The sequence below is a fragment of the Boleophthalmus pectinirostris genome, unplaced genomic scaffold, assembly GCF_026225935.1.
Source record: "Boleophthalmus pectinirostris isolate CB_2022bp ecotype Guang Dong unplaced genomic scaffold, ASM2622593v1 HiC_scaffold_20, whole genome shotgun sequence".
Classification (NCBI taxonomy): Eukaryota; Metazoa; Chordata; class Actinopteri; order Gobiiformes; family Gobiidae; genus Boleophthalmus; species Boleophthalmus pectinirostris.
In genome coordinates this window covers 33,028,817-33,056,411 of record NW_026571153.1, presented here as the reverse complement: position 1 = coordinate 33,056,411, position 27,595 = coordinate 33,028,817, and the positions used below count along the sequence as shown (strand labels likewise).

The 27,595-nt window shown below is 43.0% G+C and overlaps 1 protein-coding gene across 1 annotated transcript; it reads right to left on the bottom strand.

Moving 5' to 3' along the window:
* Positions 1-27,595, bottom strand: rpgrip1 (RPGR interacting protein 1). The gene is made up of 30 exons (XM_055156254.1): positions 27,511-27,595; positions 26,199-26,252; positions 24,294-24,414; positions 23,166-23,368; positions 22,506-22,596; positions 22,303-22,437; positions 22,074-22,179; positions 21,182-21,205; positions 20,932-21,078; positions 20,557-20,630; positions 20,266-20,483; positions 20,065-20,168; positions 19,939-19,989; positions 19,549-19,728; positions 18,305-18,422; positions 17,522-17,685; positions 16,716-17,070; positions 13,549-13,703; positions 12,042-12,274; positions 10,133-10,248; positions 8,465-8,691; positions 7,640-7,758; positions 7,003-7,154; positions 5,646-5,924; positions 5,084-5,168; positions 3,248-3,375; positions 2,788-2,985; positions 1,678-1,741; positions 876-968; positions 1-145 (listed from the first exon to the last, which is right to left on the bottom strand). The coding sequence occupies exons 1-30, from the start codon at positions 27,593-27,595 to the stop codon at positions 1-3; spliced, it is 4,224 nt and encodes a 1,407-aa protein (XP_055012229.1).

The following is a 27,595-nucleotide window of genomic DNA, read 5'->3' as shown; positions in this document are numbered from 1 at the left end:
TCATCTCCACGGTCCTGATGCAGCGAAGCCTGCAGCCCTCGAACTAGCCTCCACAGACTGCAAGAGTGTTGCCGAAATGGGACACGTGTAGTCTACGGAGCCGCTCCCATCACCTGGCAACCAAGACACACTGCTAGCGCCAATACTAACAACACACACCACAGAATACACACACGGATCAATAACAAAGACTACGTTTACACTGAATTGAATCCGTGTATCACCGTATCAGAAATGATTTGCATCCAGACACGTCGTTTCCATGTCCACAAGTCTTCCCCTACCCACACAGCTTTGAGCATATTTACGTTTTACAGAAATAAAACTTAAAACCGCATGGCTAATTAGCCTAAACTAAGTGCCCAAAAAACAGCTTGCTATTGTGCGCTGATGTGGTTCAGCTTCTGTCGGACTAAAGGACACGACTCAGTGGAATATATGGGTTCTTTCTGTGACTTATATTTAACTTTTGCAAAACAAAACAGCTATATTTCAGGGATACATCTAAAATCGGTTAAATGGCCTGAAAGTCTAAAAAATGGTGATGAGATTTGTATTATTAAATATTATTATCATTATTAACAGCACCACATACACATCTGCCACACCTGTATGTAATACATCATTTTCTCCGTTGTCATGTGGACGTGAATATTTACTGATCCGGCACGTGTGTGGACGCAAATTTTTTTCAACTCACAAAGAAAAAAATCCAGAAGCGTTGTCGTGTGGACGTAGCCTTAACTCAAAATCGCTACGATCTCACCCTGAACTGAAAATATCAGACTAAACTGAAACTCTCCTGATGTCTAAAATCAAAAACTAAACTTTCCTATAGTTATCGTTGCTTAATCGTACTATATAATCTATCTGACCTTTTTTCCCTGCCTGTGTCCTCCAGAGACCCACAAAAGGAGGCCACCAGCTTATACAGAGTGTCAGTTAGTAACACATGCTCGCGGCCTCGCCTGTCCCAAAGGAGGAGGACAGAGTTCTTACAGGATATAAATGGATTTACAGTGTGAGGTAACAGTGGCTCAGTTAGTTAGTTAGTAGTAGTAGTTAGAGTACTGGTCCTCCCAACCCAAAGGTTTTTTTTAATACCAGCCAGTTACACAGTGCATTAGGGATGACAAATACTGGGCATGTACAGGATAGTGGGTCTACACTTGATGGCCTATATGGTTGTTATTTGTTTTGTACCTGAACCAATGAAAATGATAAAAATAATACTGGCAAAAATGTGTGTTTGTGTATTTGTATTAGCAGAGTTGGGGTGCTAAGGAAGGACCACATTATAACAGAGCGTCTAAGCAGCAGTGACCAGATCAAGTGGTACATACATTTACATACACGCCCACCACATCTGGATCTGGAAGCAGAAGATGTAGTCTGCCTGTTGTTGTGTTCACAGCAAGATGTTCTTTACCTGATTTGATCCTAGTTTAGACCCATATTATGGCAGCAAACTGTATGAAATATTACATTGCATACATGTGCATATAATACAGGCCTATCTCTACACAAGCACACCTGAGAGAGTAAAAGGACTGGCAACAATTTGTCCTGGAGTATTTTTATTGGCAGAGTTGTGACTTATAAAAGAGCACAAGAACCACATTAGTTTGTTAACATAGAGCATCAGCAACAGGTCAAGTGGTTAAGGTGCACACCCACCACATCTGCAGCTGAGTGGACATCCCCACCACATCTGGATCTAGAAACAGAAGATCTAGTCTGTCTGTTGTGTTCACAGCAAGATGAAGTTGTGTAAACATATACCGTATTTTCCGGGCTATTAGGCGCTCTGTATTATAAGGTGCACTGTTTATTAAATGGTCTATTTTTGAACTTTTTTCACAAATAAACCGCACTGGACTTTAAAGGAAACACAACAGTTGGATGGGTCAGTCGGACTTTGTTTGTGGCGTTCACGGTGACTCTGGGCTTTGTTCAGTTGTGGTGTGTAGGGAGGGTGCTGTCTGGAACCGCTGGATTATTGGCGTGTTCGCAGTGACTCAGTTGTTCAGTCGTGTCTAGAAGTGGCACGGTACGCTCGCTTTTTCGGTTCGTTCCTCCGTTCCGTTCCTTGTCAGCGTGGAGTGATGAGTGTGTCTGCGGGTGTTTTTTGCTGTGTGGTCGCTGTTTGCTCTGTGTGTGTTTGCGTGCGCTGCGGGTGGTGCGGTTTTGTAGTTTACTGAAGTCGTGCTGGGACACCCGAGTGGATTCATGTATAGGGCGCTCTGGATTGTGGGGCGCGCAATCGTTTTTTGATGCGGATGGAGGCTTATGAGCGTGTCTAATAGCCCAGAAAATATGGTAGGCTTATATAGGTGATTGTGTCAAAATGATCCAATGAGTCAGTCTCTATTATGGTAGATGATGTAAATGATGTGAAATAGATAATTGTACACATGATACAGCCTATATGTCTACACAAACACTACATCCATGGCAGTGAAGACACAGATAACATTTTGTGCTTGGCCATTTTTATTTGTGGACTGGTTACAAGACATAGGGATATGGCACCTGTTATCGGAGCATCTGAAGTAGCGACCAGATCAAATCGTTGAGCACTTTCATGTTATGTTTGCCTAATCAACAATTACAACCGTACAGCTAACAGTAAAGAGAATTTGAATAGGGCCTGGGAGAAATCACAAATATACTCAAACATGCATGAATGACATCTAAAACCTCTTCAGGCATGTTTTGACGAGGGAAAAATGTTCTAACATAATAGAATGCTAAAAGAAGAATCCAAACAAACATATCAAAAGTCACTGTCTTGGTCAAACTCTGTGACTTTCAGCGACTCTTTGTCTCTGTCCTTCCTGTCTTCTCTGTCTCTGTTCTCCTTGTCCTCCTCTGTGTGCTGATGGAACTCTCTGTAGATGCCGCTCAGAGCCACTGCTGCTTCCAGGGACACTTTGAGATGTCCAATCACCTCTTTGTCCTCTTTGTCCTCGTCTATGGCCACAACTGAAAAACAAATGTCTTAAAGTTACAATGATTAAGCTATGAATCTTTTTGTTTGACATTATACTAAGCAGCAGTAAAAAGGTTAAAGAGTGGGGAGAGATATTTAGCAATATAGAAACTAGTCCAAAATAAATTAAAAAGATGCATAAACAAGTCCACAATTCTGAATTCTGATTAAAATTGTGAATATTCTAAATTCAAACCAAAATAGATGTTGGTTTTTGCAGCGTGGTGAAATGGCAGGGGGACAGTGGACACGTACTCTGGATGTCTCGTTCCAGCACGTCCTCCCCGGTCTCCAGCAGGGCCCTAAGGTCCAGGAAGGCATGCCCTACGTCCACACACTCGTCCTCCTCGTCCATGGGCTCACTCACCACTGTAAACTTCAACCTGCCACAGTAACATGGCAATATTTAGGCTTCAGACTTTTGCACACCTTCATTTCTGCAGTGCATGCCACTTGGCTTAATAAAACAAGACAAATGAACAGCAGGTTACACACTATTACGAAGTTGTGTTTACACTATACTTTCTCATCCTTCAGCTCAAGCTTCTCCGACGTTATTTTGTCCAATAACAAAAACCTCTAATGTGACTGTGACATGTTACGTTCAGACTACGTTCAGACTGTAGCCTGAAGTGACCCAAATCAGATTTTTTGGCCCCTATGCTCCTGTATCTGATCTTTTAATGACAGTCTGAACAACACAGATCCAATTTTTTTCAAATGTGACCCAGGCCACTTGGATATGTGCTCCTGAAACCGATACATATCTGATCTTTTGACATATGACTTCAGTCTAAGCGGCCAGGTCGCATTAATCCCATCTACACATCAGACTCAGAGTCTAGTCAATGGAGGGAAAGTGAGGTTAGCGTGAACTGGGCGGTTTTTGAAATGATTGCCAAAGAAATCATACTACATACGATCAGCCACAGGCGGTCCTGGCTCCAATCTATGTCCTGCCAAATACAACAAGGCTAAAGACTCAAACAAACAAAGCGGCCGTGGACGTGTAACCTGACCATCTTGTGAAGAACTGGACTGTATTTTGGGAAAAAAGCCCAGCATTTAGCCAACTTAGATAAACACCGAGCACACTTGCTGTGTGTGATGTCGTCATGTCCTTCGGATTTCACAAAAAAATCCAAACTGAGCATCAAGCCCTGCAGTCTGAACTTGCCATTGTGAGCTTACCAGGCTCACACACTGAGCAGTTTTTGAAACTTTAACCAACTAAAAAGTGCAGCCTCTGCAGTTCAGTGGACATAAGTAAGGGACAGATTGATTTTTTGAAATGAGCTGTTTTTTTTCCATATGGAGTCCGTACAAGAGGCAGCTATGAGCATTTGAGACACTACAGGCTTTTTACATCATATGTGGCAGGTGTAACTGGCAGCAGGTAACTGAAGAACATTTCACCATCGGCATCTATCTATCTATCTATCTATCTATCTATCTATCTATCTATCTATCTATCTATCTATCTATCTATCTATCTATCTATCTTGGTAGATAGATTTTTTTTCTAGAACCACTATTTTATGTTATTTATTTTTAATTTAAACTTTTTAGTTGAAAAAGCCGAGAATATATCACAAATGGAACTGATCATCTTTAATCACACATGGGTTTTCTGTGTTTTGGCCAAGATTGAAAACTGCTGGAGATGTCTAAAGTACGACCGGGTGTACTTTTGTGCTTTTGTTGGTCTCTGGTTAGATCCAATATGGCCGAGTGTTTCACATTTTTATGTTTTTTTATTTTTTTTCCACTTTGGACTCTAATTGATAGAATACTACTGAGTGTGTAGCATTTTTTCTTGTTTACAAATGAATATTTTGTCATTTTATTTAGATTCCCACAGAGGGCGCAATAACTGCATCCTTTGGACCACAGTGGAATGTGTTTAAATACTGGATACACAACACCTGCACTACAATGTATGACTAAAATCCATTGTGTTCCTTTTCTGGTTCAGTTAAATAACTGTATTCTGAATGCCACTGAATGCAGTATCAGAACACATATTGTTGGCACATGTAGTTCCAACACTCCTACAAACCATGGTACAGAGAGAGGGGGCGAACTGCATACCTGCCCTGGTGGGGGTCTGTTCCCTCCAGCATGGTGAACAGGTAGTGTCTCAGAGGAGCTGCATGGGTGCCGTCCACATAGATCACTGACACAGAGAGAGAGACAGAATGCTTTTGTGAACACTGCCGAGTCTGGGAATAGCTGGACTACACAACTGGGGATATGGTTTATGGAACTAACAAGATCACTATATGAAATGTGTATGTGTGTGTACCACATGTATTGTGTGTTTTTCTGCTTAAGTTGGAGTGTGTGTGTGTCTGTGTGTGTGTGTGTCTGTGTGTGTGTGTGTGTGTGTGTGTGGTGCACCCAAATATGTCTCACCACATTTAGTAATTGTTATTATAGTTGTTATTTTTACTAATAATTTCTGATAATTAAGAAAATATTTATTTTACTTCTATTATAAGACACTCTCTCTGTTCCGCAGATGCATTCTTTTTGTTATCGCGGTCACCGCACCTGGGACTGGAAACATGTGCATGTGTTTATCTCATGTTAAGTTATAGTGTGTGTGTGTGTGTGTGTGTGCGTGTGTGTGTGTGTATGCGTGTGTGTGTACCTCTGCTGAAGTTGTAGTGCACCTCCTCTCCTCGGCTGGGCTTCCTCAGGGACATGGGGGTCTCGGTGGAGTGGAGAGGGACCCCCAGCAGGCGGTACTCCACAAACAGACGCTGCACAGACCTGTCCAGAGCCACAGGGGCACAAGGCTCCAGGCATAGGGACAAGATCTCCACTCGGAGCCTGGGCCCCTGGTGCAGGCGGCGGGCTGGAGGTACGACCACTTCATCACTGTGTGTGGAGCTGCACTCGGAGACCACGGAAGAGACAGGCTCTTCAGCTGTGAGCAGAGTGGGAATGCGTTATTGTTTGAGAATCAGGAATTGCACAGTTAGCATAATAGTTGTTCTTAGCATTACCATTGTGGCAAAACTCCACTGAGAGTCATGAAAAATGCTTATAAACTCATCCTTGCTCTGCTTGCTTGCTCTTCAAATATTCGTATTAACCTGCTGTATCTGATTATTTTGCTGTTCTGTCTCTAAATTAAGATATGAACAATCCAGAGCCTGGATTTCCCTGAGGTGACGCTGTTGTGTGTGTTCAGAGCATAAGAATTCTGGACCACTGCAAACTGTTTGCATTAATCAACTACCGTATTTTTCGGACTACAAGTTGCACTTTTTTCATGGTTTGGGTGTTTCCTGCGACTTAAAATGTTCACACTGACAGCCACAAGAGGGCGCTCTAGACTTGTATGCTAGTATCTGCTGCTCCTATTACTCCTGTACCACTGTCACTTGGCTCTACTGCACATGTCTCTTGCAGAAAGAGCCTCTGTCCTGCTGCAGGTAGTGAAATCTGCAGCTGAAAATGGTAATTGAGCAACAGAAAGAAAGTTTGGGAGGATGCACCCTGCAGCTTTCCTGGAAGTCACTTAATAGATGGACAAAGCCTGGACTTCAGTGACACTGAAACCATCCTGTCGAGATTCAGAAAGGCCAGAATAATTTTAACTGATGCTGAGTCTGACAACAGCTACACAAAAGAGGAAGCAGTGCTCCTGTTACCTCCGGAGGTCGCAGAGTTGCTCAGAAGGGACACCAAGGATGAAAAATTCAGTTCTTGGTCTCTGATTTTATAAAATACATTTACTCCAAAAAGTGCGATTTTTGGGCTGGTACGGTTTATACTCCGGAGCAACAGTACAGTAGTTCTGTTTTTGCATGTTTAAGACTGGTGGAATTCAGGTACAGTGCCTTTGAGCAAAACACTGGTCGTATTTTGAAGTGACTTTTTTTTATTTATTTCTACAATCTCAAATTTCACTGGAGACTTTAATTTTGCATGTACTACATTTACTGTTTGAACACACTGCTTGTCTAAATATTTCTTGGTATTTTATGAGACTCACTCACCAGTGTCAGGGTGATCTCTGTGCTCAGCCCCAGAGTCCTGCTCCACATAGGCCTGGTCCTGAGGAGGAGGTGAGGGAGAAGGAGCAGGAGGTGTGTCTCTCCTTGAGGTTCTAGCAGAGCGCCCCCTGGAGGGAGAACTGGAGGGAGAGCGCCTGTACAGGATAGTGGGGTAAGTCACGGGAAAACATGACCTCAATATGTTAAGAGTCAAATCTTTGAGGAACTAGGCCAGAACTAAACCAGAGCAAAACTCAAAACTTGACCATGGCTTATTTAAGTCTAAACCAGCCCAGGACTAGGTCTACTATGAGACATATCAGGTCTAAACCAAGACTAAACCTGGCTTCAACTAGGGGAACAACCAGGTCTAAGCATGTTGCAACACAAGACTAAACCAGTAGGCAACTACAACAGAAATAAACTATAAATGTGCTACAACTAAACCAGGACTTAACCAGGTCTGAACAAGCACTATACCAGGACTACAGCCAATCAACCAGCTCAAAACCAGGGCTAGTCCTAGTTCAAATCAGGCTCAGATTCAGACTGTACCAGGTCTAAACCAAAACTAAGGAAGTTCTAAATCTGTAGGTCTGCACTTGCTGATATAGTCCCACATATAAGTCCGTAGATGCACCTGCTGTGTGGAGTGGGCTCTAGACCAGGGCCCATCCTGGAGGACCTCTTCCGTTCTCTGGGGGTCTCCACTGGGACCACAAGCTGAGGAGCACTCCTCTGCTTCAGTGGAGGGCTCGGCTGTAGGCAAAACACTCTCAAGGTAAACTGTGAGTGTGATGACCCAACCATCTAACAGTGTATACATTTTGACTGATAGACTAAAGAACACACCTAATATATTCTTATGGCTTTAATACTCTTTTAAATGTGCTTTTGGTCACTGTGGGATAAGTTTTTCACATTTTATAACTTAAAATGCATGCAAAATGTTTGCATTTGGAAATATACTTAATTTCCTCTTTGTTTCCAAAGAGGCAGTTAACCGTTGGTGCTCCTTCTGCTGTCTGCAGTGCTTTGCAAATAGAACCATGGGTTTGTTGTGACCATAACTTGACTGTAGAATGTGAGTGGTTTGTGTACTGCATAAATGTCTACAGTTTAATCTGTGATGGAACAATTTGGGCAAAATGGAGCATTTTTGAGGCCTAAGGAAGATGACTGTGGGTTAATGGATTAATAAAACAAGCATCAGTGACACAAAATACAACTCTTGGTAGATTTTGACACAGAGCAACAATATAACATGGTTGAAAACTCAAAAAATGTAATTCTAAAATTTAAACAACACATATTATACAAAATTCTCTTTTTTGAGATTTTACCCATATTATACTGTCCTCTCAGCAAAAACATACATGGAGTTTCATTTATACTGTCTTTGAGAAGTAAATAATAGTATTAAAGTAACATGTGTTCTAGTGAAGTTCTAAAAAATGTATAGCACAATAACACAGAGCAGTCCCGAGTGTGTGGTGGGAGGTGTGACCTTGACTCTGGGTTTGGCGATGGGTTTGTGGGCGCTGATAGACTCCACTCTCCTCCTCTCCTCCTCCTGCTCAGGTCTTCTGTCCTTTGGCTCTTCAGACGGAGCTTTAAATGGGTACTTCCACTTGATCTGGACCCGGACCACCCCCCGAGGGCCCCCAGCTGCATCCCTCAGCACGTAGTCCCCTGGTGGGAAAAGAGTCAGTCAGAAAAGTCAGTGCCACAGTTTTAATCAGTCAGTGGTGGACATCTTTTCACAGCAAATTTCTCTACAGCACATAAAAAACTACTAGAATGTATCGTGTAAAAACAAAGAGATAATTCCACTGCAGTGTCTCTGTCGCATCACCTGTCATCGGCTTGTCTGAACAGAGATCAATTTGTTTAGAAAGTTGTACAATGGCAATGAACCTGGCAAAAGTTACAGGTTTTTCAACATAAATACAGGCAAGGAAATCCTGCACCAGAATTGCTCGTAAAATACAAATTAAATAAGGAGTAGAGTGATAGGGTGAAAATCGAGTGACAAGATTTTCAAAATCCGGTTTGTGGTGGTTGATAATTACGCACTTGTTTCACTGTTTTATTATTAAGAAAAATTGTTCTGCACTCAGCCTATTCCTGATATGTGAGTCAGCATAGTCACATTTTCTTTGTGTTTCAGTCATTTTTAAGCAGCTTTTCTGTATTTTACATACACAAATGATTATGTCTCTCTTTAATGTTGGTAGAGATCAAACTGGTCAAAAATACGGACACCTGGAACATTTCTTGTACAAAACTGGGACAAATCACTGGTTTTGGATAAATCTGCTTGGACAGAGGACACAGGGCTCAAACTTGGGACTGTCCCGGGTCAAAAGGAATGTCTGGTCACCCAAGGCCAGGAATGTCAAACACACGGCCCTACAAGACTTTTAATCCGGCCCTGGGCTGACTTTCTACTAAAATATTTGAATTATATTTTCTATTAAAATATGGTAATTTTCTGTGGTGTTTATCACAGCAGCGTCTCCAGCGTCTCTGTACGTGGCCCCTCCCACCAGAGCAGCACAAATGAAGACTTGTCTCTTTCCAAACGCTCTTAAAGGACGATCGTTTTGACTGTTGACCGTGACACCCTCATCAGAAAAATGTCCAACATGAGAAAAGTGGAACCGAGTGCAGGATTTTCCAAGAAAAACTGACTTATTCCTATTTACATACAAGTTCATGTTAAAACATTGTGTTGAAATTGTATTTTTCTTAAAGTTTCAGGTTGTTCATAATATTATAATACTTTGTAAAAGAAAGAGTTCATCAAAGATTTCTCTAACAGATTTGTGTTTGTCTGCACAAATATTTGAACTTATTGCTATTTATGGGGTATATATGCCTTTTTTTTTTTTTTTTCCAGTGCCTTTGGGATCAAAGTAGGTTGGAGATGGCCCCCGGACCAAAATAAGTTTGACACCCCTGCCCTAGGTTACAAAGGTGCTAGGTTGCTAGCTATTAACAAGACAAGCTTTTTAGTGCTAGCCATATTGTTGCTGAAATGATGTCCAGTGAATGAGCTTTAAAAATAAGGTGGAGCAGACATTTTCTACAATCTGAGCCCTGTATAAATGTGAATAGAGCAGCGTCTCACCGCGGATGTCCCTGCCCAGAGTCAGGGCGCGCAGGGGCACAGGGGTCTTAGCCAGGTACACAGGGGGCACCTGGTCCTCACTGTCATCAAACACATACACCCACAGACTGCTGCACCTGTCAGGGCAGGGGCACAACATCACTCATGTAAACACATACAAGAAAAAAAAAAAAGAAAAAAGAAAGAAATGCGTTACAATTAGCCTCATTTCCAAACTATCAGACGCTACTTTTTTCTCACACTTTGAACTCTACGGCTAATACAACAATGCGGTGAATATATGGATGGATTATTTGTTTGGCACATTGTCCATTCATATGTACGGTCTATGGTTTGGCAACACAGCGGATGTGCACAGCCTGAGTGCAGAAAGTGCCGCTGTCTGTTCGGTTAATATGAAGTTGCAACGTTAGCTATGGTCAGTGCACTAAAACAGTTTATCGCCGTGTTATAAAATAAGTTATGATGCTATATTAACATTAGTGAGTGAGATACGTCTTAATGACCCATATGTGTTAAATGCAGGTTAGTGCTTAAAGGTTGTATGGAGGATTGTTTTTTTTTGTTTCAAATTGTCATTGAAAGTTTAAACAGAGATGCAGCAGCCTTGTAATTATGATGACCAAAAAAAAAAAAAGAAAAAAACAATGAAAATCTATCAACTGTGAACGTAGTGAGGCCAGATAAACATCAACCGATAGAAAACGAGGCTCCCTCTTTATCTATTGGCTGTTAGGTTGTCAATCAAACTCCTTACATTTCTACTGTAACTGACTTGCCGGCGTGGGGATTACGTGGTTTATGCAGCGGTTCTTAGAGGCTTTTTCAAACAGTTGCTTTCTCGCAATTCACACAAAGTTTGTCGCGATGGAGAACGAGAATCCACGACCAGTTTGCTGGAAAAGAAAGTCCGTTTTTGAGGTCATGGAAAGAAGAAGAGAAGGGGAAAAGGAGCAAAGCCAAACTGAGGTGATTCTTGGAGATTTCTTCCAGCGATGGTGCGAGTGAAGCAGACGAAGGGTCTAAAAACTGATGTGTCGGTCCCTAAAACATTTCTAGACAGGTCACTTCAGCAGTAATTCTGAACGCGCACTGGATGTAAACAAGCGTGATTTCTAGAGTAAAGAGACGGGAGGAGGTGTTTCTACTGAGGGAGCTGTGGAGGAGGAAGGTGGTGTCACGCATGCACAACATTTGAAAAAAAAACTGTCGCTGTATTTCTCCTCCCTTAAAAAATCCTCTATACAACCTTTAAATGACGAGAAGAAATGTCTCGAACTTCAGTAGCCAGACATCCAGCTCGGCATCAATGAGTCAATGGTGAGATATTGGCGACGGCAGTGTGATGAACTGACTCAATGTAAAAAGATGACAAAAGCTTTAAGATGCGATAAAAGCAGATGGCCCCAACTTGAAAACGTTCTTGAAGACATGGACACCTTCGGCTTATATTCAGGTGCGGCCCATATATATACTTTTTTTTTTCTTTTAAAATTTTGTTGATTCCGCTTATACTCAGGTGCGCTCAATAGTTCGGAAATAACAGTATATTTAGTATGCATAGTCTATAATTTATTTTGCTATATGTAAAATTTCGTGATCAATGTACATTAAAAACACATCATTTTTGAAACTATGTCATGGGGTCATTTAAGTTTTTTCTTCTTCCCACTGCTTTGCGAGAAATGTGCTTTTCTGTTGTTTACAATGTGGATGTAGTATGTAGATGATTATTGTTTCTCTCTTGGCACAAACTTGAAATAAAAACAAATCAATCAGTACACCCACAGACTGCTGCACCTGTCAGGGCAGGTACACAACATCATTATGTACACATACACACACACAACTATCTGCTACACACTGATGAAGTACGGTAGTGAGTGGCAGCTCTCTTGTGTGTTGGTACCGCAGGTAGCTGAGCAGGTCCTGGGTGACGGCCAGGGGGTAGCAGGTGGAGTGGTTGTAGACGGGGTCGGCGGAGCAGGGCACGGTGGGGGAGGCGTGGGGCGGCAGGTCGTACAGGCGGTAGGACAGGTAGGCATCTGGAAGAACCCCAGGCCAGCGAGAGCTAAGTCCCACACAGCGCTCCAGTATCACCAGCAGCTCATTAGGAACCCCAACGTCAAGGTCCAGTACCTCCTGCACACACGCACACACACACACACACACACACACACACACACACACACACACACACACACACACACACACACACACACACACACACACACACACACACACACACACACACACACACACACACACACACACACACACAGGCAGATTAACCAATCAGAGGGACGTGTGCTCTGTTCACATCAAAAACAAACTACTTATACATGGTAAATGGTCACATTTTTTGGAGCATTTCCACCTTCAAGGCACTCAAAGCTCTTTACAACAAGGAACCAGTCACCCACAGACCTTTTTCAAAAAGGCTGGACGTGTAGATGTAGGCTAAACATATGCCATATTATGGCAAAATATCTGTGGAAATGTCTTGTGTATTTTCCACCAGCTTCATAAATCTGCCCCGTCACCGTCACTTCAACCAACAAGGCCGACAAGAACATATTTTATTCATGATGAATTTATCCACAGCTATCAGGGGCAGAAAGACAAGAACTTAAAGGCAAACAACGACCACGCATTAGTGAACTTCTCCTGAGCAAAACTAATGTTATGTCAGTTTTTTATTTATATAGTGTCACAAAGATGCTTTCAGAGCATTATTTATTCACTCCATACCTGGTGGTGGTAAGCTACTATTGTAGCCACAGCTGCCCTGGGGCAGACTGACTGAAGCACGGCTGCCATGTCAATCGGCATCATCGGTCCCTCTGACCAGCACCATCACTCACACACATGCCACTTTCATACAAGGCAATGTGGGTGAAATGCTTTAAGGACACAATGACAGTTTTTGTGACTGGCGCACCACCGTGGCTCCTGATTTTCCCAGTGTCTCCCATCCAAGTACTAACCAGGTCTGGCCTTGCTTAGCTTCTGAGATCTGATGGGATCAGGTTTGACAAGCCGCTATGGTCACCCATATACCATACCAGGTATGGCAATGAATAATACAGAAGTAACTTGTTAACTCAGGCTGATTCTACAATTAAAATTAAAAATAGATTTTATGATGTAGATATTAGAATAGATAGAGAGATGTGTGCAGTTTAAATGCTCAACATTTAAACACATAATCTGTGAACATCTCTAGCTGTTGGAATAGGTCTATTCACACACACATTCATACACCACTGTACGCAGACAAAGCACTCCACATTTATTTGTTTGGTTTGATGTCTGATGTCAATTTTTGTAGGCAATAGAAAACTGTGTAGATCGGTGCACAGTTTTTTCTATTGAGAGGATAATATGATTAGATTCTATCAGGTTTAGCGCAGTACCTCAGTAGAGATCTCCTGCCAGCCCAGAGTGACCTGCTCTGGGACCTTCTGTGAGGGTCTCCCATATGTTCTCCTGGGCCCAGAATCCACAGGCTCAGCAGGAGTGTGGAGCCGAGCCCAAAAGTCCAGCACGCCCACAGCGCCCCCCTCTGGACCTGTATGGTACACACATACCCACATACAGTTTTGTCAACTCAAGTCACAACTGCTCCTTCTACTACAGCTCACTGTTTTCCAGAGGTGAGGAGAGCAGCAAAAATTACTTACTACTAAATTTGTTACAAAATTCATTACTTACCGCATCTTTCGGATTTCAAAGCACAATATCAATAATGTTGAATTCTCTCGTTTATTTTCATACATAAGGTGCACCGGATTATAAAGCAGATTAAGAGAAACAAAAGGACGACACTTGAGACTGATCCTTTAGCCCAGGCTTCCACAATGCATTCGCAGATCGTGGTGTAATTCGCCCGGCATTGCCTCCCTGTCTCGGTGAATGTGGATGATGAATGTGAATGTGCCTGGACCATTTAAGTTTGTTTTTTTATGAGGAGGACCCTTGAATAATAAAGTGTTTAATGCAGCTTTGCGCACATTTGTTTACGTTTTACCGAAATTAAACTTAAAACCACATGGCTAATTTGCATAAACTATAAGCACTGAAAAAAAAAACAGTTTTGTCCTTGTGCACTGATGCAGTCAGCTTCTGTCAGACTAACTCTTCTTCGCTTCTGACTACAGTAGCCATAATGCTCCAATAATCCATCAAGCGGTGCGGCTTCGTAGCTTACCAAAGTTGTACTAAAACATTTAGATTTTTGAGTGCCGTGTACCACATAAAATGAAGTCAGTAAGCACAACCAGAATGAATACAAAAGGGGGGCGCCAGTGGCAAAAAAACTGTCGTTGTGTCCTTAGGCAAGACACTTCACCCACAATGCCTAGTATGAAAGAGGTGTGAGCGTGAGTGATGGTGGTGGTCGGAGGGGCCGATGGCGCAGATTGGCAGCCTCGCTTCCGTCAGTCTGCCCCAGGGCAGCTGTGGCTACAGTAGTAGCTTACCACCACTGAGTGTGGAGTGACTGAATAATGAACTGTAAAGGACTTTGGGTGTCTTGAAAGGCGCTATAAATGCTATCAATCAATCTAAAGGAGCTCCAGATTTTTAGGTGCACTGTCGATTTTTGAGAAAATTTAAGGATTTTAAGTGAACCTTATAGTCCGAAAAATACAGTACTTAAAGCCACAGTGTTTAACTTTTAGCAAAGAAATAGACTAAAATAAAAGCATAATTTATTATTATGGTTGTTTTTAATTTCATTGAGAAAAATACATTATGCTCCACCTGCTTGTTTCCATGGACATATTGTTTCTTTGGCTATAATCCTTTACAGTATGACATAAAACTTCATGGAGAACGTTTTGAAGTATGGCTTTCTGTTTTTCATGGAATCATGCAGTTAATGTGCCATCTCCAGAAAGTTACACACTGTACCTTTAGTTGAAGTACGAAGTGATGGTGAGAGAAAGTACTCAGGTAAGAGGAAAAAAGTAAATCCAAAGTAACTGAAGTAAGTGTTGGGAAGTAATATCTGATTTATAATTAAAAGTTAATCTAATTGAAAGAACAAAGCACAAAAATTTTATAATTCAGAAAACATCATATCTGTTAAAAATCATATGTGAAGGAGTAGTGCAAGAAATACACATGTTCATTAATGTTCATATCTTGATTTACAGACAAAATAGTGAAATAAAAAGGATAATGTAGAAAGGCTTAATACAAACACTTTAAAGGTTGTATGGAGGATTTTTTTTGTTTCAAATTGTCAGTGATAGATTATAGATGCAGTAGCCTTGTAATTATGATGACCAAAAAAAAAGAGAATAAAAATTCATCAACTCTGGACGTGGTGGGGCTAAACATTTGCCAATAGATAACGACACTGCCTCGTTATCTGTTAGCTGACAGGCTGTCAATCAATCTCCCTACGTTTCTAGCGTAACTGACTTGCCTGTGCGCCGCCGGTACGTGGTTTACATACGCCTGTCACGCAGTCCACAGACGCAAGCCGCACAGACGCTGTTTACTCCACCAACGCAACAGTACTTAGCGGCTTTTTTTGACCTATATCTTCCTTGCAGTTAGCACAAAGTTTGTTGCAATGGCGACAAGAATCCAGGAGCAGTTCGCCGCAAAAGAAAGTCAGTTTTTGAGATTGCTGAAAGAAGAAGACAAGGGGAAAAGCAGCAAAGCCAAACTAAGGTGATTCTTGAAGATTCATTCCAGCGATGGCGCAACTGAAGCAGGGTTAGGGTTAGGGTTAGGGTTAGGGTTAGGGTCTAAAGACTGACGCATTGGTCGCCAAATTACTCCTGGACAGGTCACTTCTGCTATTATGAAAATGTACTTTATTTCCAAGAGCTAGTCAAATGTTTTTCAGGACACGGAAGCGATATCCTATGTCTGAAAACGTAATTTTCAAGGCAAAGAAAGAGTCCGCTTGCTGCTGCGTGTTGTAGCTAGTTCATTCGCACTGAATCTCCGCGCACTCTTCTCTGCTCCCCTTTCCTGCTCCTGTCCCCACTGCCCGATCCGCTCTTCCCCCTGCTCCTCACTTCTCCGGGCACGGAATCTCCGCGCACCGCTCCCCTCTCCCCTCTCCTCTCCCTGCTCTCCTCTCCGTTCTTCTCCCTGCTCCTCACTTCTCGTCCGCGCATGAAATGTCCGCACACCCGCTCCCCCCACTCCTCACTTCTCCGTCTTGCCTAACCAACACTGTAGTTAGTTGTTTACAAGTCATGTGCAGCGGCTGTAAACAAACCTGTTTCTGGCGTAAGGAGGAGGCGGGAGGAGGCGTTTCTACGTAGGAGCTGTAGGGGAGGGGGGTGGTTTCACGCATGCGCAACATTTGAAAAAGGACAAACAGTCGCTGGATTTCTCGTTCCTTGGAAAATCCTCTATACAACCTTTAAGGTCAGAATGACGAGCCTGACAGCAACAGAGTCTGAGAGAGGAACCACATTTTTTCAATAGAAAGTGAATTTGAGCCAGAGTCATTGGAGCCTGTTTGGAATGTGGTAGCTAGTGGGTTGGTAAAAGTCTATGGTCTGTTCAGAAGAAAGTGACCTTAAAGGAACTCTTCACGGCCTACATATTGTACCTGTGATGTTTACTCGTCCCTCCACGCGCTCTCCTCTCCTCTGTAGCGCCCCCTGCAGACTCACACGCCCCCCTCCGTGTGTGACGAAGCGGACCCCTCCCACAGCCTGGTGCAGCTCCAGAGGGGCCCCTCCTCCAGAGCCCCTGAGCCGCTCCAGGTCCCGCGGAGTGAGCACGTAGCGTGAGGTGAAGCCGTAGCTGGGCTGGCTCCCAGACACCAGGGGGGTAGAGTGCAGCTCGAAGTCCAACAGACTGTAGGTGCAGAAGGTAACCACGTCCTCCAGGGGACCCTCCTCCTGCGGCTGTGGAGCCAAGGCCCCCAGAGCCCGCAGGCCCCATGGGGTGAATGTCACACTCTGTCAGGGAGAGAAACACACAGAACTGTTCATTCAGATGGACTGGATTTGTTCTTACATTGTTCTCCTGTCACCTGTCTGTCCCTGTCAACATTTACAACAAAGATCTGATCATGATCTGATTTCTGAAATGTCATGTAAGCAGTACTCTGATTTCTTTTGATTTCATATCATCCAGCTCCCCCATAGTTCAGTGCATCAAAGCTGCTGACTTTTACCTTAACGCTACAACAATGTTTTGACTGTAAAAGAAATCAAATATGTCCCTAAATGTGGAAACATAAGCACATGGCCACATGGAACCCTTCTTTCAAAATGTTCTAACAAGCATGGGAACAGAGCTGTAGAACGCAGAGCTGCAGAACAAAGAGTTTACTGAATGCTACGTGTGACATTTCAAAATCCTACAAGACAGTGTTGCCGTGGACACCACCTGTAGGCAGGTTCTTACCTGCAGGTGCACCTCCAGCAGAGACTCTCCCGGTTTGAGTTGAGCAAACACCAGGTCGTCCTCCAGCGGCTGCACTGTCTCCAGGTCCACCCCGGGCCACGTGTACTGCAAAGGGAGGGTCCTCTTGTAGTTCCTGGGGCTGTAGGCCAACTCCTTAAGCTGAGCTGGAGAGGACACAACAGGATGGACTAGTGTCTTTGACAGGTTAGACTACTCATTTCACTAAAACATATTTTACATGACTATATTTAAGTAAGATTGTATTGGAAAAAATACTGCATATAGTTCTAAAATTTTTGGTGAAGGTTCTAATTTGACTTCGTGGTTGGACACATGGCATACGTAGAGGTTCTCCCTTAAAGAGGGAGTATTACACTTCTGTGGGGCATTAACTGCTAACACATCACATATTTAAATTACCATGTTACCTTTTATTGTTTTGAAAATGCTATATTCACTGAAAACAATGCATTAACATGTTTTGTAAGTTTCCCCATCTTTTTGCTCTCCGTCCTAAGTCACTCCCCCTTTGGAGCACTATCACATTGCAATCAGTGTGCGCCCCGCTAATAAAACTACTGCACACATGCCGCTGTGTACAGTTTTGTATCATATTTTTGTATATTTCTGGAGAATTGTCGAGTGGGAGCGTGGGTGATGTAGGCTTGTGAGTGGAGCCTCATACAGAATCTTACAGCTAACCATAATGTTTTGAATAGGGCCAGGGAGAGATTTCTAAATTACTCAAACATGCATGGATGACAGGAAACAGGAGTGTGAGACCTTGCAGAGTGCTGATCTGTAGACTGCGTTTGGACAGGAGCTGGTCCTTCTCTCTACTCCTCCGCCTGCTCTCCTCCCTCTCTCTGTCCATCCTCTGCTCCAACAGCTTCAGCTCCCCCTGCAGGACAACAGCTTTAGTGCAGGGAGTAATGACGGCTGCCTGCTTTTGTACCAGAAGTAAATTTTGTATAAATTTTCCCATAGATGTTTTGAAAAATTCTAACATTAAGAGTTCAAAGACATTACCTACATTAACCAGCTACATACTAACTCCATAAATGATCCATATCATATCCTTCGTATCCAAAATGAAGGATATGATTATTAAAGAGAGCTCTTCAGAATGACATCACAGATATAAAGGGGCAGTCAGTTGAATGTGTAGACTTCTATTAAGTATTTTAGAACACTCATTGATTCTAAGTTGAGCTTTAAGGATAATTGTTCTGCTGTGTGTAAAAGAAGCACCAGCGCCTTCATTGTCTGAGGAAGTTGTCCTTCTACTCTGTAGATGGAACCATGATGACACTGTTCTATAAAACATTTATGGAATCAGTTTTAACGTTTTCATTGGTCTCATGGTTTGGGAGCATCTCTGCTAAAAACAAGAACCTCCTGAATCAGTTGGTTAAATCGGCGAGTAAGATGATTGTCCATCCTCAGAGTTGCCTGGACTCTCTGTACTCAAGACACTTACAGAGAATGTCCCAGAGAATTTTAAAAGATGTGCAACATCCATTAAAGGTTGTTTTAAAACGTTAAATGTTAAAAAGTTGTTTTAAATCCAAAAACAATTTTTAAAAAGAAAGATCGGGTGAAATGCTTTAATAATTTAGCAGTTTATAAAGTTTCAGAAACAGATTTTAAATAAAATGGCAGGTCTTGTGTGAGTGAAAAGAGAATTTTGTGATTGGAGCTTGAGGCCGATCAGTGTGTTCCTCTTGTGGCCACTGGAGATTCAGATTTTACAAACAAGTCCTACAAAAACCAGCCCAAAGACTCCTCCACACTCCTGAGGTCTGATGGGTGTACTTATACTTTGCAGTGACATCACGCTGACACCGAGTGGAGCCTACAGCTAACATCACACCCCCAGGTTTTTTGATGACATCAGTTGAAAAGCATCAGTTCACCCTAAACACATGAAGGAGCCTGTCACCAAAACTTTCCAAACCAGTTCATACAGGACGTGATCTGCTTGGTGTGAAGGAGCCTTTACCATGAGCCCAACAGCCTGGTCTCACCTGCAGGTCTTTGCAGATGTTGTGCTCCAGTCTGAGGAGCTCCCTGGTCTTCTGCAGCTCCAGGACGGTCTCTGCGTGTGAGGCCTGCACCTGGGACATCTCCAGAGGAATCTGCTCCAGTGGGCCCTCAGAACGGAGGAACCCAAGCTGTGCCCTGCTCTCCTGCTGTGCCCGGAACTCCTGACATGAAGACACACAACATATGAAGACACAGGATACATGAGGTCACAGGATACATGTGGACGCAGGGCACATGAGGTCACAGGAGGATACAGGACAGAGACATGAGGACACAGTGAGAGAAATGAAGACACAAGGAAGAGCCTGAGGACAAAGGACAGAGACTGGGACACAGGGAAGAGACTGTGGACACAGTAAGTGAAGACATACTTTGATCTGGAAGAGTGTCTCACTCAGCTCATCCACATTCATCTCAAATGCCTAAAAAAAAAGGAAACAAACATTTCTTAGACATCTGAGTGGTATTTTTACAAATGGACACTGGACAGTGCTGACCTGGGCCACAGAGTCCAGTCTGTGCTGCAGAGTGGACACCTGCTCTTTGTAGTGGACAATCTGCTGTTCCAGAAGCTTCTGAGTCTCCCCTGTATCCCCGACCACTGTAGACAGAGGACATGTGAGGGGACTTTTCAGTGAGTGGACATATGAAGACACAAGGGACAGTGGATGTAGACCTCATGGGCATACAAGACATACTCTGCTTCTCCTGCTCCGTCCTCCTGTGTTTGTCCTCTTGGAGCTGCTGGACCTCCTGTCTCATCGTGTCCATGTCCTCCTCCAGTCCACAGACCTTCTCCCTCTCCCTCTGCAGAGCGTCTCTCAGCAGGAGGAGCTCAGATGAATGCTGCTGGTTTGATTCTTCCCTCTTCTCTCTGTGGGACTGCTCCAGAGCTTTGTGTGGACCTGAGAATGTTCTAGTGGAGGAGACGAGACAGTGAGGAGGAAGGATGTAGACATGTCTTTGGGGGATGTGGGGACATGTCCTACCTCTGCAGTAAAGAGTCGTAGTTCTGTTTGATGAGGTCCCGTTCTCCCTCCAGGTCAGATACTCTCTCCTGTAACTGCAAGAAAACAAATCCTAACTCAAAGAATTAAAGAAACTGTATGTGTCCTGTGCTCTTACGGTTTAATAAACCTACTATCACCTGAGCCTTAACCTGCTGATAGAAACACATACAAGTTTGTTTCATTCTCAGTTTATGGACAGACTCACATGAAAGCTCAGAACCTCCAGAATTCCCTCCCTGAGCTGCAGAGGCTGCACTAGCATTGACTCATGACTGGTGCAGGTGCTGGGGTTTAGGGAGTGACCATTCAGATCAGAGAGCCATTTTCAGGTTTAAACCAACTGGATTTCAGTACCTTGTTGATAGTCTGCTGGGACACAGAGGCTGAGGACAGTTGTCCGTCCAACTCCACTGTCTTCTGTCTCTCGTCCTTCAGTTGTCCCCTCAGCTCCTCCAACTGGAGCAGTAGAGACCCCTGACTGTCCTCCAGAGAGCGCTGGCTCTGCACACAGCACACTGAATCAAAACACACCACTCATGTGCACACCACTCACATGCACAACACTCACGTGCATGCTGCGGAGACATAAGACAGGAACTCTTACCTCCTGCAGCTGTTTCTCAAAGGCCTGGTGACAGAGGAACACTGCAGTCAGTACTTTCATAAGGTGGTGTGGTTTGGATTGTTTTATTTTAATCTAAACCTGAACCAGAAAAGAACCAGCACTTCAAGATCCTAACATGTCTAACCCAAGTCTACAGTAAGACTAACCCAGGTCTTCTTATACATGTGCAATCCCTCCTGAAGCAGGTCTACTTGTACATTACCTAGTGCATGTCTAAAGCAGGTCTACAACAGGACACTTCTACACATACACTACTGGTCAAAAGTTTTTGAACACCCTAATTTTTCCAGTTATTTATTACAGTTCAAGTCGTGCAAGTCAAATGAAGAGCTTGACATGGTACAAAGGTAAGAACTGAAAAAAAAAAAAGAAAAAAGAACAAAACACAAGTCCAAGCTCTGCCAAAACTACCTCAAGAAAAAAGAACAAGATAGTGAACGTGAAAACATGGAGTGTCCAGCACAGTGTCCAGACTTAAACCCCATCAAGCTGGTTTGGGATGAACTGGATAAAAGAGTGAAGTGACCAACAAGTGTCTCACATTTATGGGAACTTCTGCAACAGACTTGGGAAGGCCTTTCTGAAGAACATTTCTATTGTAGAAAGAATGCCACAAGTGTATTCAGCTATTGTATCTGCCAAAGGTGGACACTTTGATGAATCAGTTTAGAATACATTTTGGTCTATATATTGATTCCGTGATTTATTTTTCAACTCATATTTTTTATTTATCATATGCTTATATTGTAGAGCGCAATGACACAACAAACAGCAAAAAAATTGAAAAAGTGTGGTGTTCTAAAACTTTTGACCGGTAGGGTACATATACAGCACATACTGCAGGTCTAAACCAGGTCTACACATAGAGTACCTCCTGCAGAAGGGCCAGCCTCTCCTCTGTGAGTCTCAGAGCTGTGCTCTTGTCTGTCAGCTGCTTCTGCATTCGCACCAGCTCCACGTTCTCTCGGATCGTCTCTCTAAACACACCACAGGTGAAGACATAACACGGGTTATTTGATACGTGTTCAAGTTCTTGCATTCAGCTGTAAGTATGCACATGTGCAAAATTGTGTCAAATCCAGGACAGGTCATATGTCCACCTGTGTGTCAGGGCCTGTGTCCTCCTCATGTCCTGCAGCTCTCTGTCTCTGTCCCTGTCTCTTAGAGTGTCCCGAAGTGTCTGCGCCGTCAGCTCCAACTGGGCTATCCGCAGCTGCTCTGCCCCACTGCTGCCACTAGAACAGAATGGATAAAATAAAGTTAGTTCCAGCTGATGCCCCCTGTGGTCACACGGAGGACCTACAGTCTGTCAGAGTGGTCCAGAGCAGGGCCATAGCGAGCGGGGGCTGTGTGGGTGGCTCTGCGGGCTCCTCCTTCTCCATCAAAACTCCTCACTGTGACAAAAGAAAGTGCAAAGTCAGGCACATCCCAGAACAAAATGGATAACTGGTTGTGTTATTTTTTGCTAATATATGGACAGCACAATGTAATGTAACTAATGTAAATTTACATGCATGCCAGTAAAAAGAGCTGGTCTAGTTCAGTTCAAATTATTTTTCAAAATGCATGTAAACTCGGGAACTATTGAAGTGTCATGGTTGTGGATTTTCCCAGGTCCCAAAAACACAAGTGAGAAGTCTGTATGTACTCAGATACTCACTGCATGTAACAGCACGGTCTGATTTACATTAGGCACAGACCAGGAGAGGCATTCAACTGCACGAGGTAAGAAACAGCCAGGAAAATACTAGGTGTGTTTGCCAGAGTTGAAATTTTTTAAATTTTGGTGAAATTCACCACATGTCCATGAGTTTCAAGCATCTGTCCTCAAATGTCAATGCTTTCAACTATAGACGTTTAACATGATTTTCACACCGCAGTCTGAACTCAGAGTAGGGCAGTGATCCAGTACCCTGGCGTGTATGTAAACATCGTGAATAATATGGAGTATAGAGGATCTGACCTTTGCCGTAGCGCAGTGTAGGTCCTCCCAGTTCCAGGAGGTGCTGCTTGGCCAGACTCAGGCGGTTGTGGAGCAGCTGCTTCTGTCCCTCCAGCAGAGCCACACGGGCCTCCAGCTCCTGGATGGTCTCCTCCAGGTCCCTCTCCCGGGCCCCACTGGAGCTGGGACGGGTCTGCCGAGCGCGGGACAGCCTGGTGGACATCCTGAGACAAGAGAGAGGCTTTATGATATTATGATTTTGCTTTTATTTGATTTGACAGGTTTTTATTGTTTTTGGACTAGTACAATTGCAGCAATTTTATTGTCTTTTTATGATCTCTGTGAACCACTTTAGAAACTTGTTGGTAAAATGTAGAAGATAAATAAACTTTGGACCTCTACCATCACGTGTCAGTGTGGGGATAGGGTCATAACATACATACATACTAGTAGACTGTGTAAAGAAGTGGACTAAGCGCTCCAGTCAAATGAAGTTCATTGAGGCTTTCGGGTATAGGAGTGAATTTGTAGGCAAGTTCCATATTCCATCTGTGAGTATCATAGTAACCAAAGACCCAATCAGGAACAAGACTGTTGAAGGTAATCAATCAAATCTGTTTTTGCAACCATGGAGAAAGGAGGCGCCTCTTGCCGGATGCGCGCCCACACTCACTTCCTATTTGTCAACCTTCAGAACTAAAGGTAAAAGGAGCTGTTCTATTCAAAAATACCAGCACATGACATCACAAAGTGGAAAAGAGTACTTTGAGCTTAGGAGATTTAGACAGACTCATAATAAAAGGTTTCTCAAACATGTGACTGAAACAATACACAATTCCAGACCTGTTTTTTTTATCAGGTAACATTATAACATGTCTTAAAGCTCACAAGAGTCAACGTAATTTACCATAATGGACCAAAACACATGCCAGTCTGTGGAGAAGATGTCCTAGTATCCTCTAAAACAAGTCAGTACACGTCCAAATGCATGCCTAATATGTCCCTGATTGCCCCGTATCTTGTGCTGTTGAATGCCTCAGTCAAAATACAGACATTTTAATGAAATTCTGGACTTCAAAAGAAATGTTGAAACAGGACTATACCAGAGATTGGCTTTTCCTGGTGTGCATGTAAATGTAAAGCTCATACCGTTTGATCCTCTGCTCCTGAGAGCGGCTGTGCTGTTTGAGCACACTGTTCTCCTCCTGCAGCCGCAGACACAGCTCCTCCAGCTGGTCCCGAGGAGCCCGGAATACCCGCTGAGGGTCCACTGTACACAAACACGACAGTGAAAAAGAACTCGCTGGCTAACTCTGGAACTCTGGCAGATTTACACTGAATTATTGCTCAAATGGTGTGTACCCAGATTGTCCGATGTATTTGAGCAGAATTTGTTTTGCCTCAGTAGAGATAGATTCAATAAGGCTATGTTCAGACTGCAGCCACAGGTGGCCCAAATCAGATTTTTTTTTACCCCTATGCGACCTGTATCTGATCTTTTAATGACGTCATAATGTGTCGTTCACTGTCTTTCAATTAACATACAGTGAACGACACAGATCTGAATTTTTCAAATGCAAACCAGGCCACTTGGTCTACATTCAGACTGAGGTTGTTCACACTTCCAATTAAATGTGACTTGTACGTGATCTCCAGTGTGAACTTTAAACACCACAAAAGTGTCCCACATGTGCATTGGAGGACACAACGACATCACACACAGCGAGTGTGCTCAGTGTTTACGGAAGTTGCCTAAGTGCTGAACTTGTCTCCCAAAATACAGTCCAGTTCTTCATAAGATGGACAGGTTACACATCCACAGCCACTTAATTTGTCTGAGTCTTTAGCCTCCTTGTATTTGGCTCACAAGCTCTTGATTTTTAGTTGATACTGTAGCTGCACTCAGACATTTCAGAAATCGCCCGGTTCTGATAAGATGCCTCCAATTTAGCCTGAATACAGCAATCCCCCCAAACATGAATAACTCACTAACCTCACTTTCCCTCCATTGACTAGACTCTGAGCCTGACGTGTAGGTGGGATGAATGTGACCTGACCTTTCAGACTAAAGTCTCATATCAAAAGCTCGGATATGTATCGGTTTTAGGAGCACATATCCAAGTGCCCTGGGTCCCATTTGAAAAAATTGGATTTGGGTCACTTCAGGCTGCAGTCTGAACGTAGCCTTGGATATGTGCTCCTAAAACCAATACATATCTGATCTTTTGACATGCAACTTCAGTCTGAACAGCCAGGTCACACTCATCCCACCTACACATCACAAATGTACACAAACGTTCTTCTTGTCATTCGAAAATTGTGTCTCAATTCTGTGTCAGTGAAGCAGACCACAATCACTCTTGGCTGCGACTTTGCATCCACACGTTCCTTTCTACGGACATTGCTGCCACTGCCCCACAAAACGCCATGGCTGAAAACCTAATCCTTCTCCTTCTCAATCTCCTCCTTAAAACAAATAAGCTGTACATGGTCACTTTTGGGGCAGTTGCATTCAACTGGAAATGTGAACGGCCTCCAAAAAAAATCTGATTTTCAAAAGAAAAAAAAAAAAAAAAAAAAAAAAAAAGAATTAAGCCCTACAGTCTGAACATAGCCTAAGTAGCTCTCTTTGTATCTCCAAGGCAAGAATCTGAAAGTATGTTGCATGCTAGTTGTTGTTAGTATTACTAAGTTGTGTAAAGTGCTTATAATCTCATCACTATGAATAACGGGAATACTCTGAATGCCTTTAAAGGCGCTGTACTTGATTTTAACGACCAATAAATTTAACAAGTCCTCAACTTTCAGAGACCAGAGTGAACTTTACTGTCACAGTAAAGCTACACTTCAGGATTACCAGAAATGCAGACAGTACCACGGACTTATTTTGGCCTTAAGAGCTGCTCAAACAAGACACATTTTGCTCAAATACATGGCAGAAAATCAGGTGCAGTCTTTAATCTGCTTTGTCCCTGAAATAAATGTTGTATATTGTAAACATTACAATATTATAGGCCTAGTAATATGTAAAACCTGAGCTGGTTGTGGACTTACTCTTTGTCCTGGAGTGATGATGCCTCCTCGTGGCTTTAGGATCTCGGACAGAATCTATAGACACGAAAATGAGATGATTTTAGATGTTTTTATTATTTTATGATTTTTACATTAGTGCTGCAATGATTTTTCTAGTTATTTTATCTCTTTTCTCTGGTTCCGAAAGTAAATTTTCCATTCATTTTAACTAAAGACTTCAAATTCAAATATTAAGAGTTCTAAGGCATCAGAAAAGCTAACTCATACCCACAGCGCAGTTGTTTTAAGTCCAAAAGAATATTTAAAACACAAGATTCTGCAAAATGTGTTAAAGGGACACTGGAATTTTGGACTGGAATTTTGGACATAGGACCTCATTTCCTAGTTAGCCAGAGTGGAGACGAGTGGAGACACTTTTTAAATACAGTCGACCCTCATTATATCATGGTTCACCTTGCGTGGTCTCAATGTTTTTACAGCTTATGCACATGTATTGCGTATTACAGGTGGGTAGTAATTACACACGAGTGAGTCAGGACTAAACCAGGTCTTAACCAGGACTAATCTTGGACTTAAGAGAGAGAACCCCGAGCAGTTTGTCCATAAAGCACGATTGGGCAATTGCTGAGATTAGTCTTGGTTTAGTCTTGGTTCAGTCCGTGGTGTATGTAGTGCAAAATTTTGATATAATCTCGGGTTAACAGGCGGGTGCGGGGGTGTACTGTGCAAGTGTGTTGTTGTACTGCGCGGGTGCGGATCTCCAAAAATGGAGCGCAGGACTCTGTGCTGTAGGGCTCCATTACAGAATAAATTAATCTTTGGTTCGTTACATAAAGAAGGAGGAAAATAACAAAAGTATGACAGCAGCAATAAGTTTTAAGAAGGATGCAAAAAGGATTGTAACTGTCCTGTCACAGAAAAGTGTATAAAGTGTGTGGTGAGGGGTTTTACAACCTTAAAACAGATATAAAAATTGTAAAATATAGAGTTGACTACTTCGCAGATTCCACCTATCACGGGTTATTTTTAGAACATAACCCCCACGATAAACGAGGGACCACTGTATTCCATCAGCACCTTGAAGCAAATCTATTATTACACCAGACTGTTGATGTAAATGTCTGTTGATAGAATAATGTTTGAAATGAAACTAACCTTGCATCACATGAATCATCACATGTTGAGGGACTATGTTGAGCTTTCAAACTTTATTTTACTGAATGAAAATGAATGAGAAATTTAATCTCAGAACCAGGGCGCTCACTGTTGAGCTCCATTATACACTAAGACTTTTTAAAGACATTATCGCTTTATGTAGAGCGGGTGAACTGACCTGGCACAGCTGGCATCAGTCCTCCCCTCAGACCTACATCTCGCACAGGGACGTCCCCCGCTGTCTCGTCCACCACCGGAGACAT

Bases quoted from the DNA above. Each gene is read 5' to 3' on its own strand.
- rpgrip1 (XM_055156254.1), bottom strand. From the start codon at position 27,595: ATGTCTCCGGTGGTGGACGAGACAGCGGGGGACGTCCCTGTGCGAGAT. The intron at 22,597-23,165 runs GTCAGATCCTCT...CTTTTGTCACAG, and splicing joins TACACTGCGCTACGGCAAAG to TGAGGAGTTTTGATGGAGAA. The intron at 5,925-7,002 runs GTGAGTGAGTCT...CTCTGCTCACAG, and splicing joins CAGAGATCACCCTGACACTG to CTGAAGAGCCTGTCTCTTCC.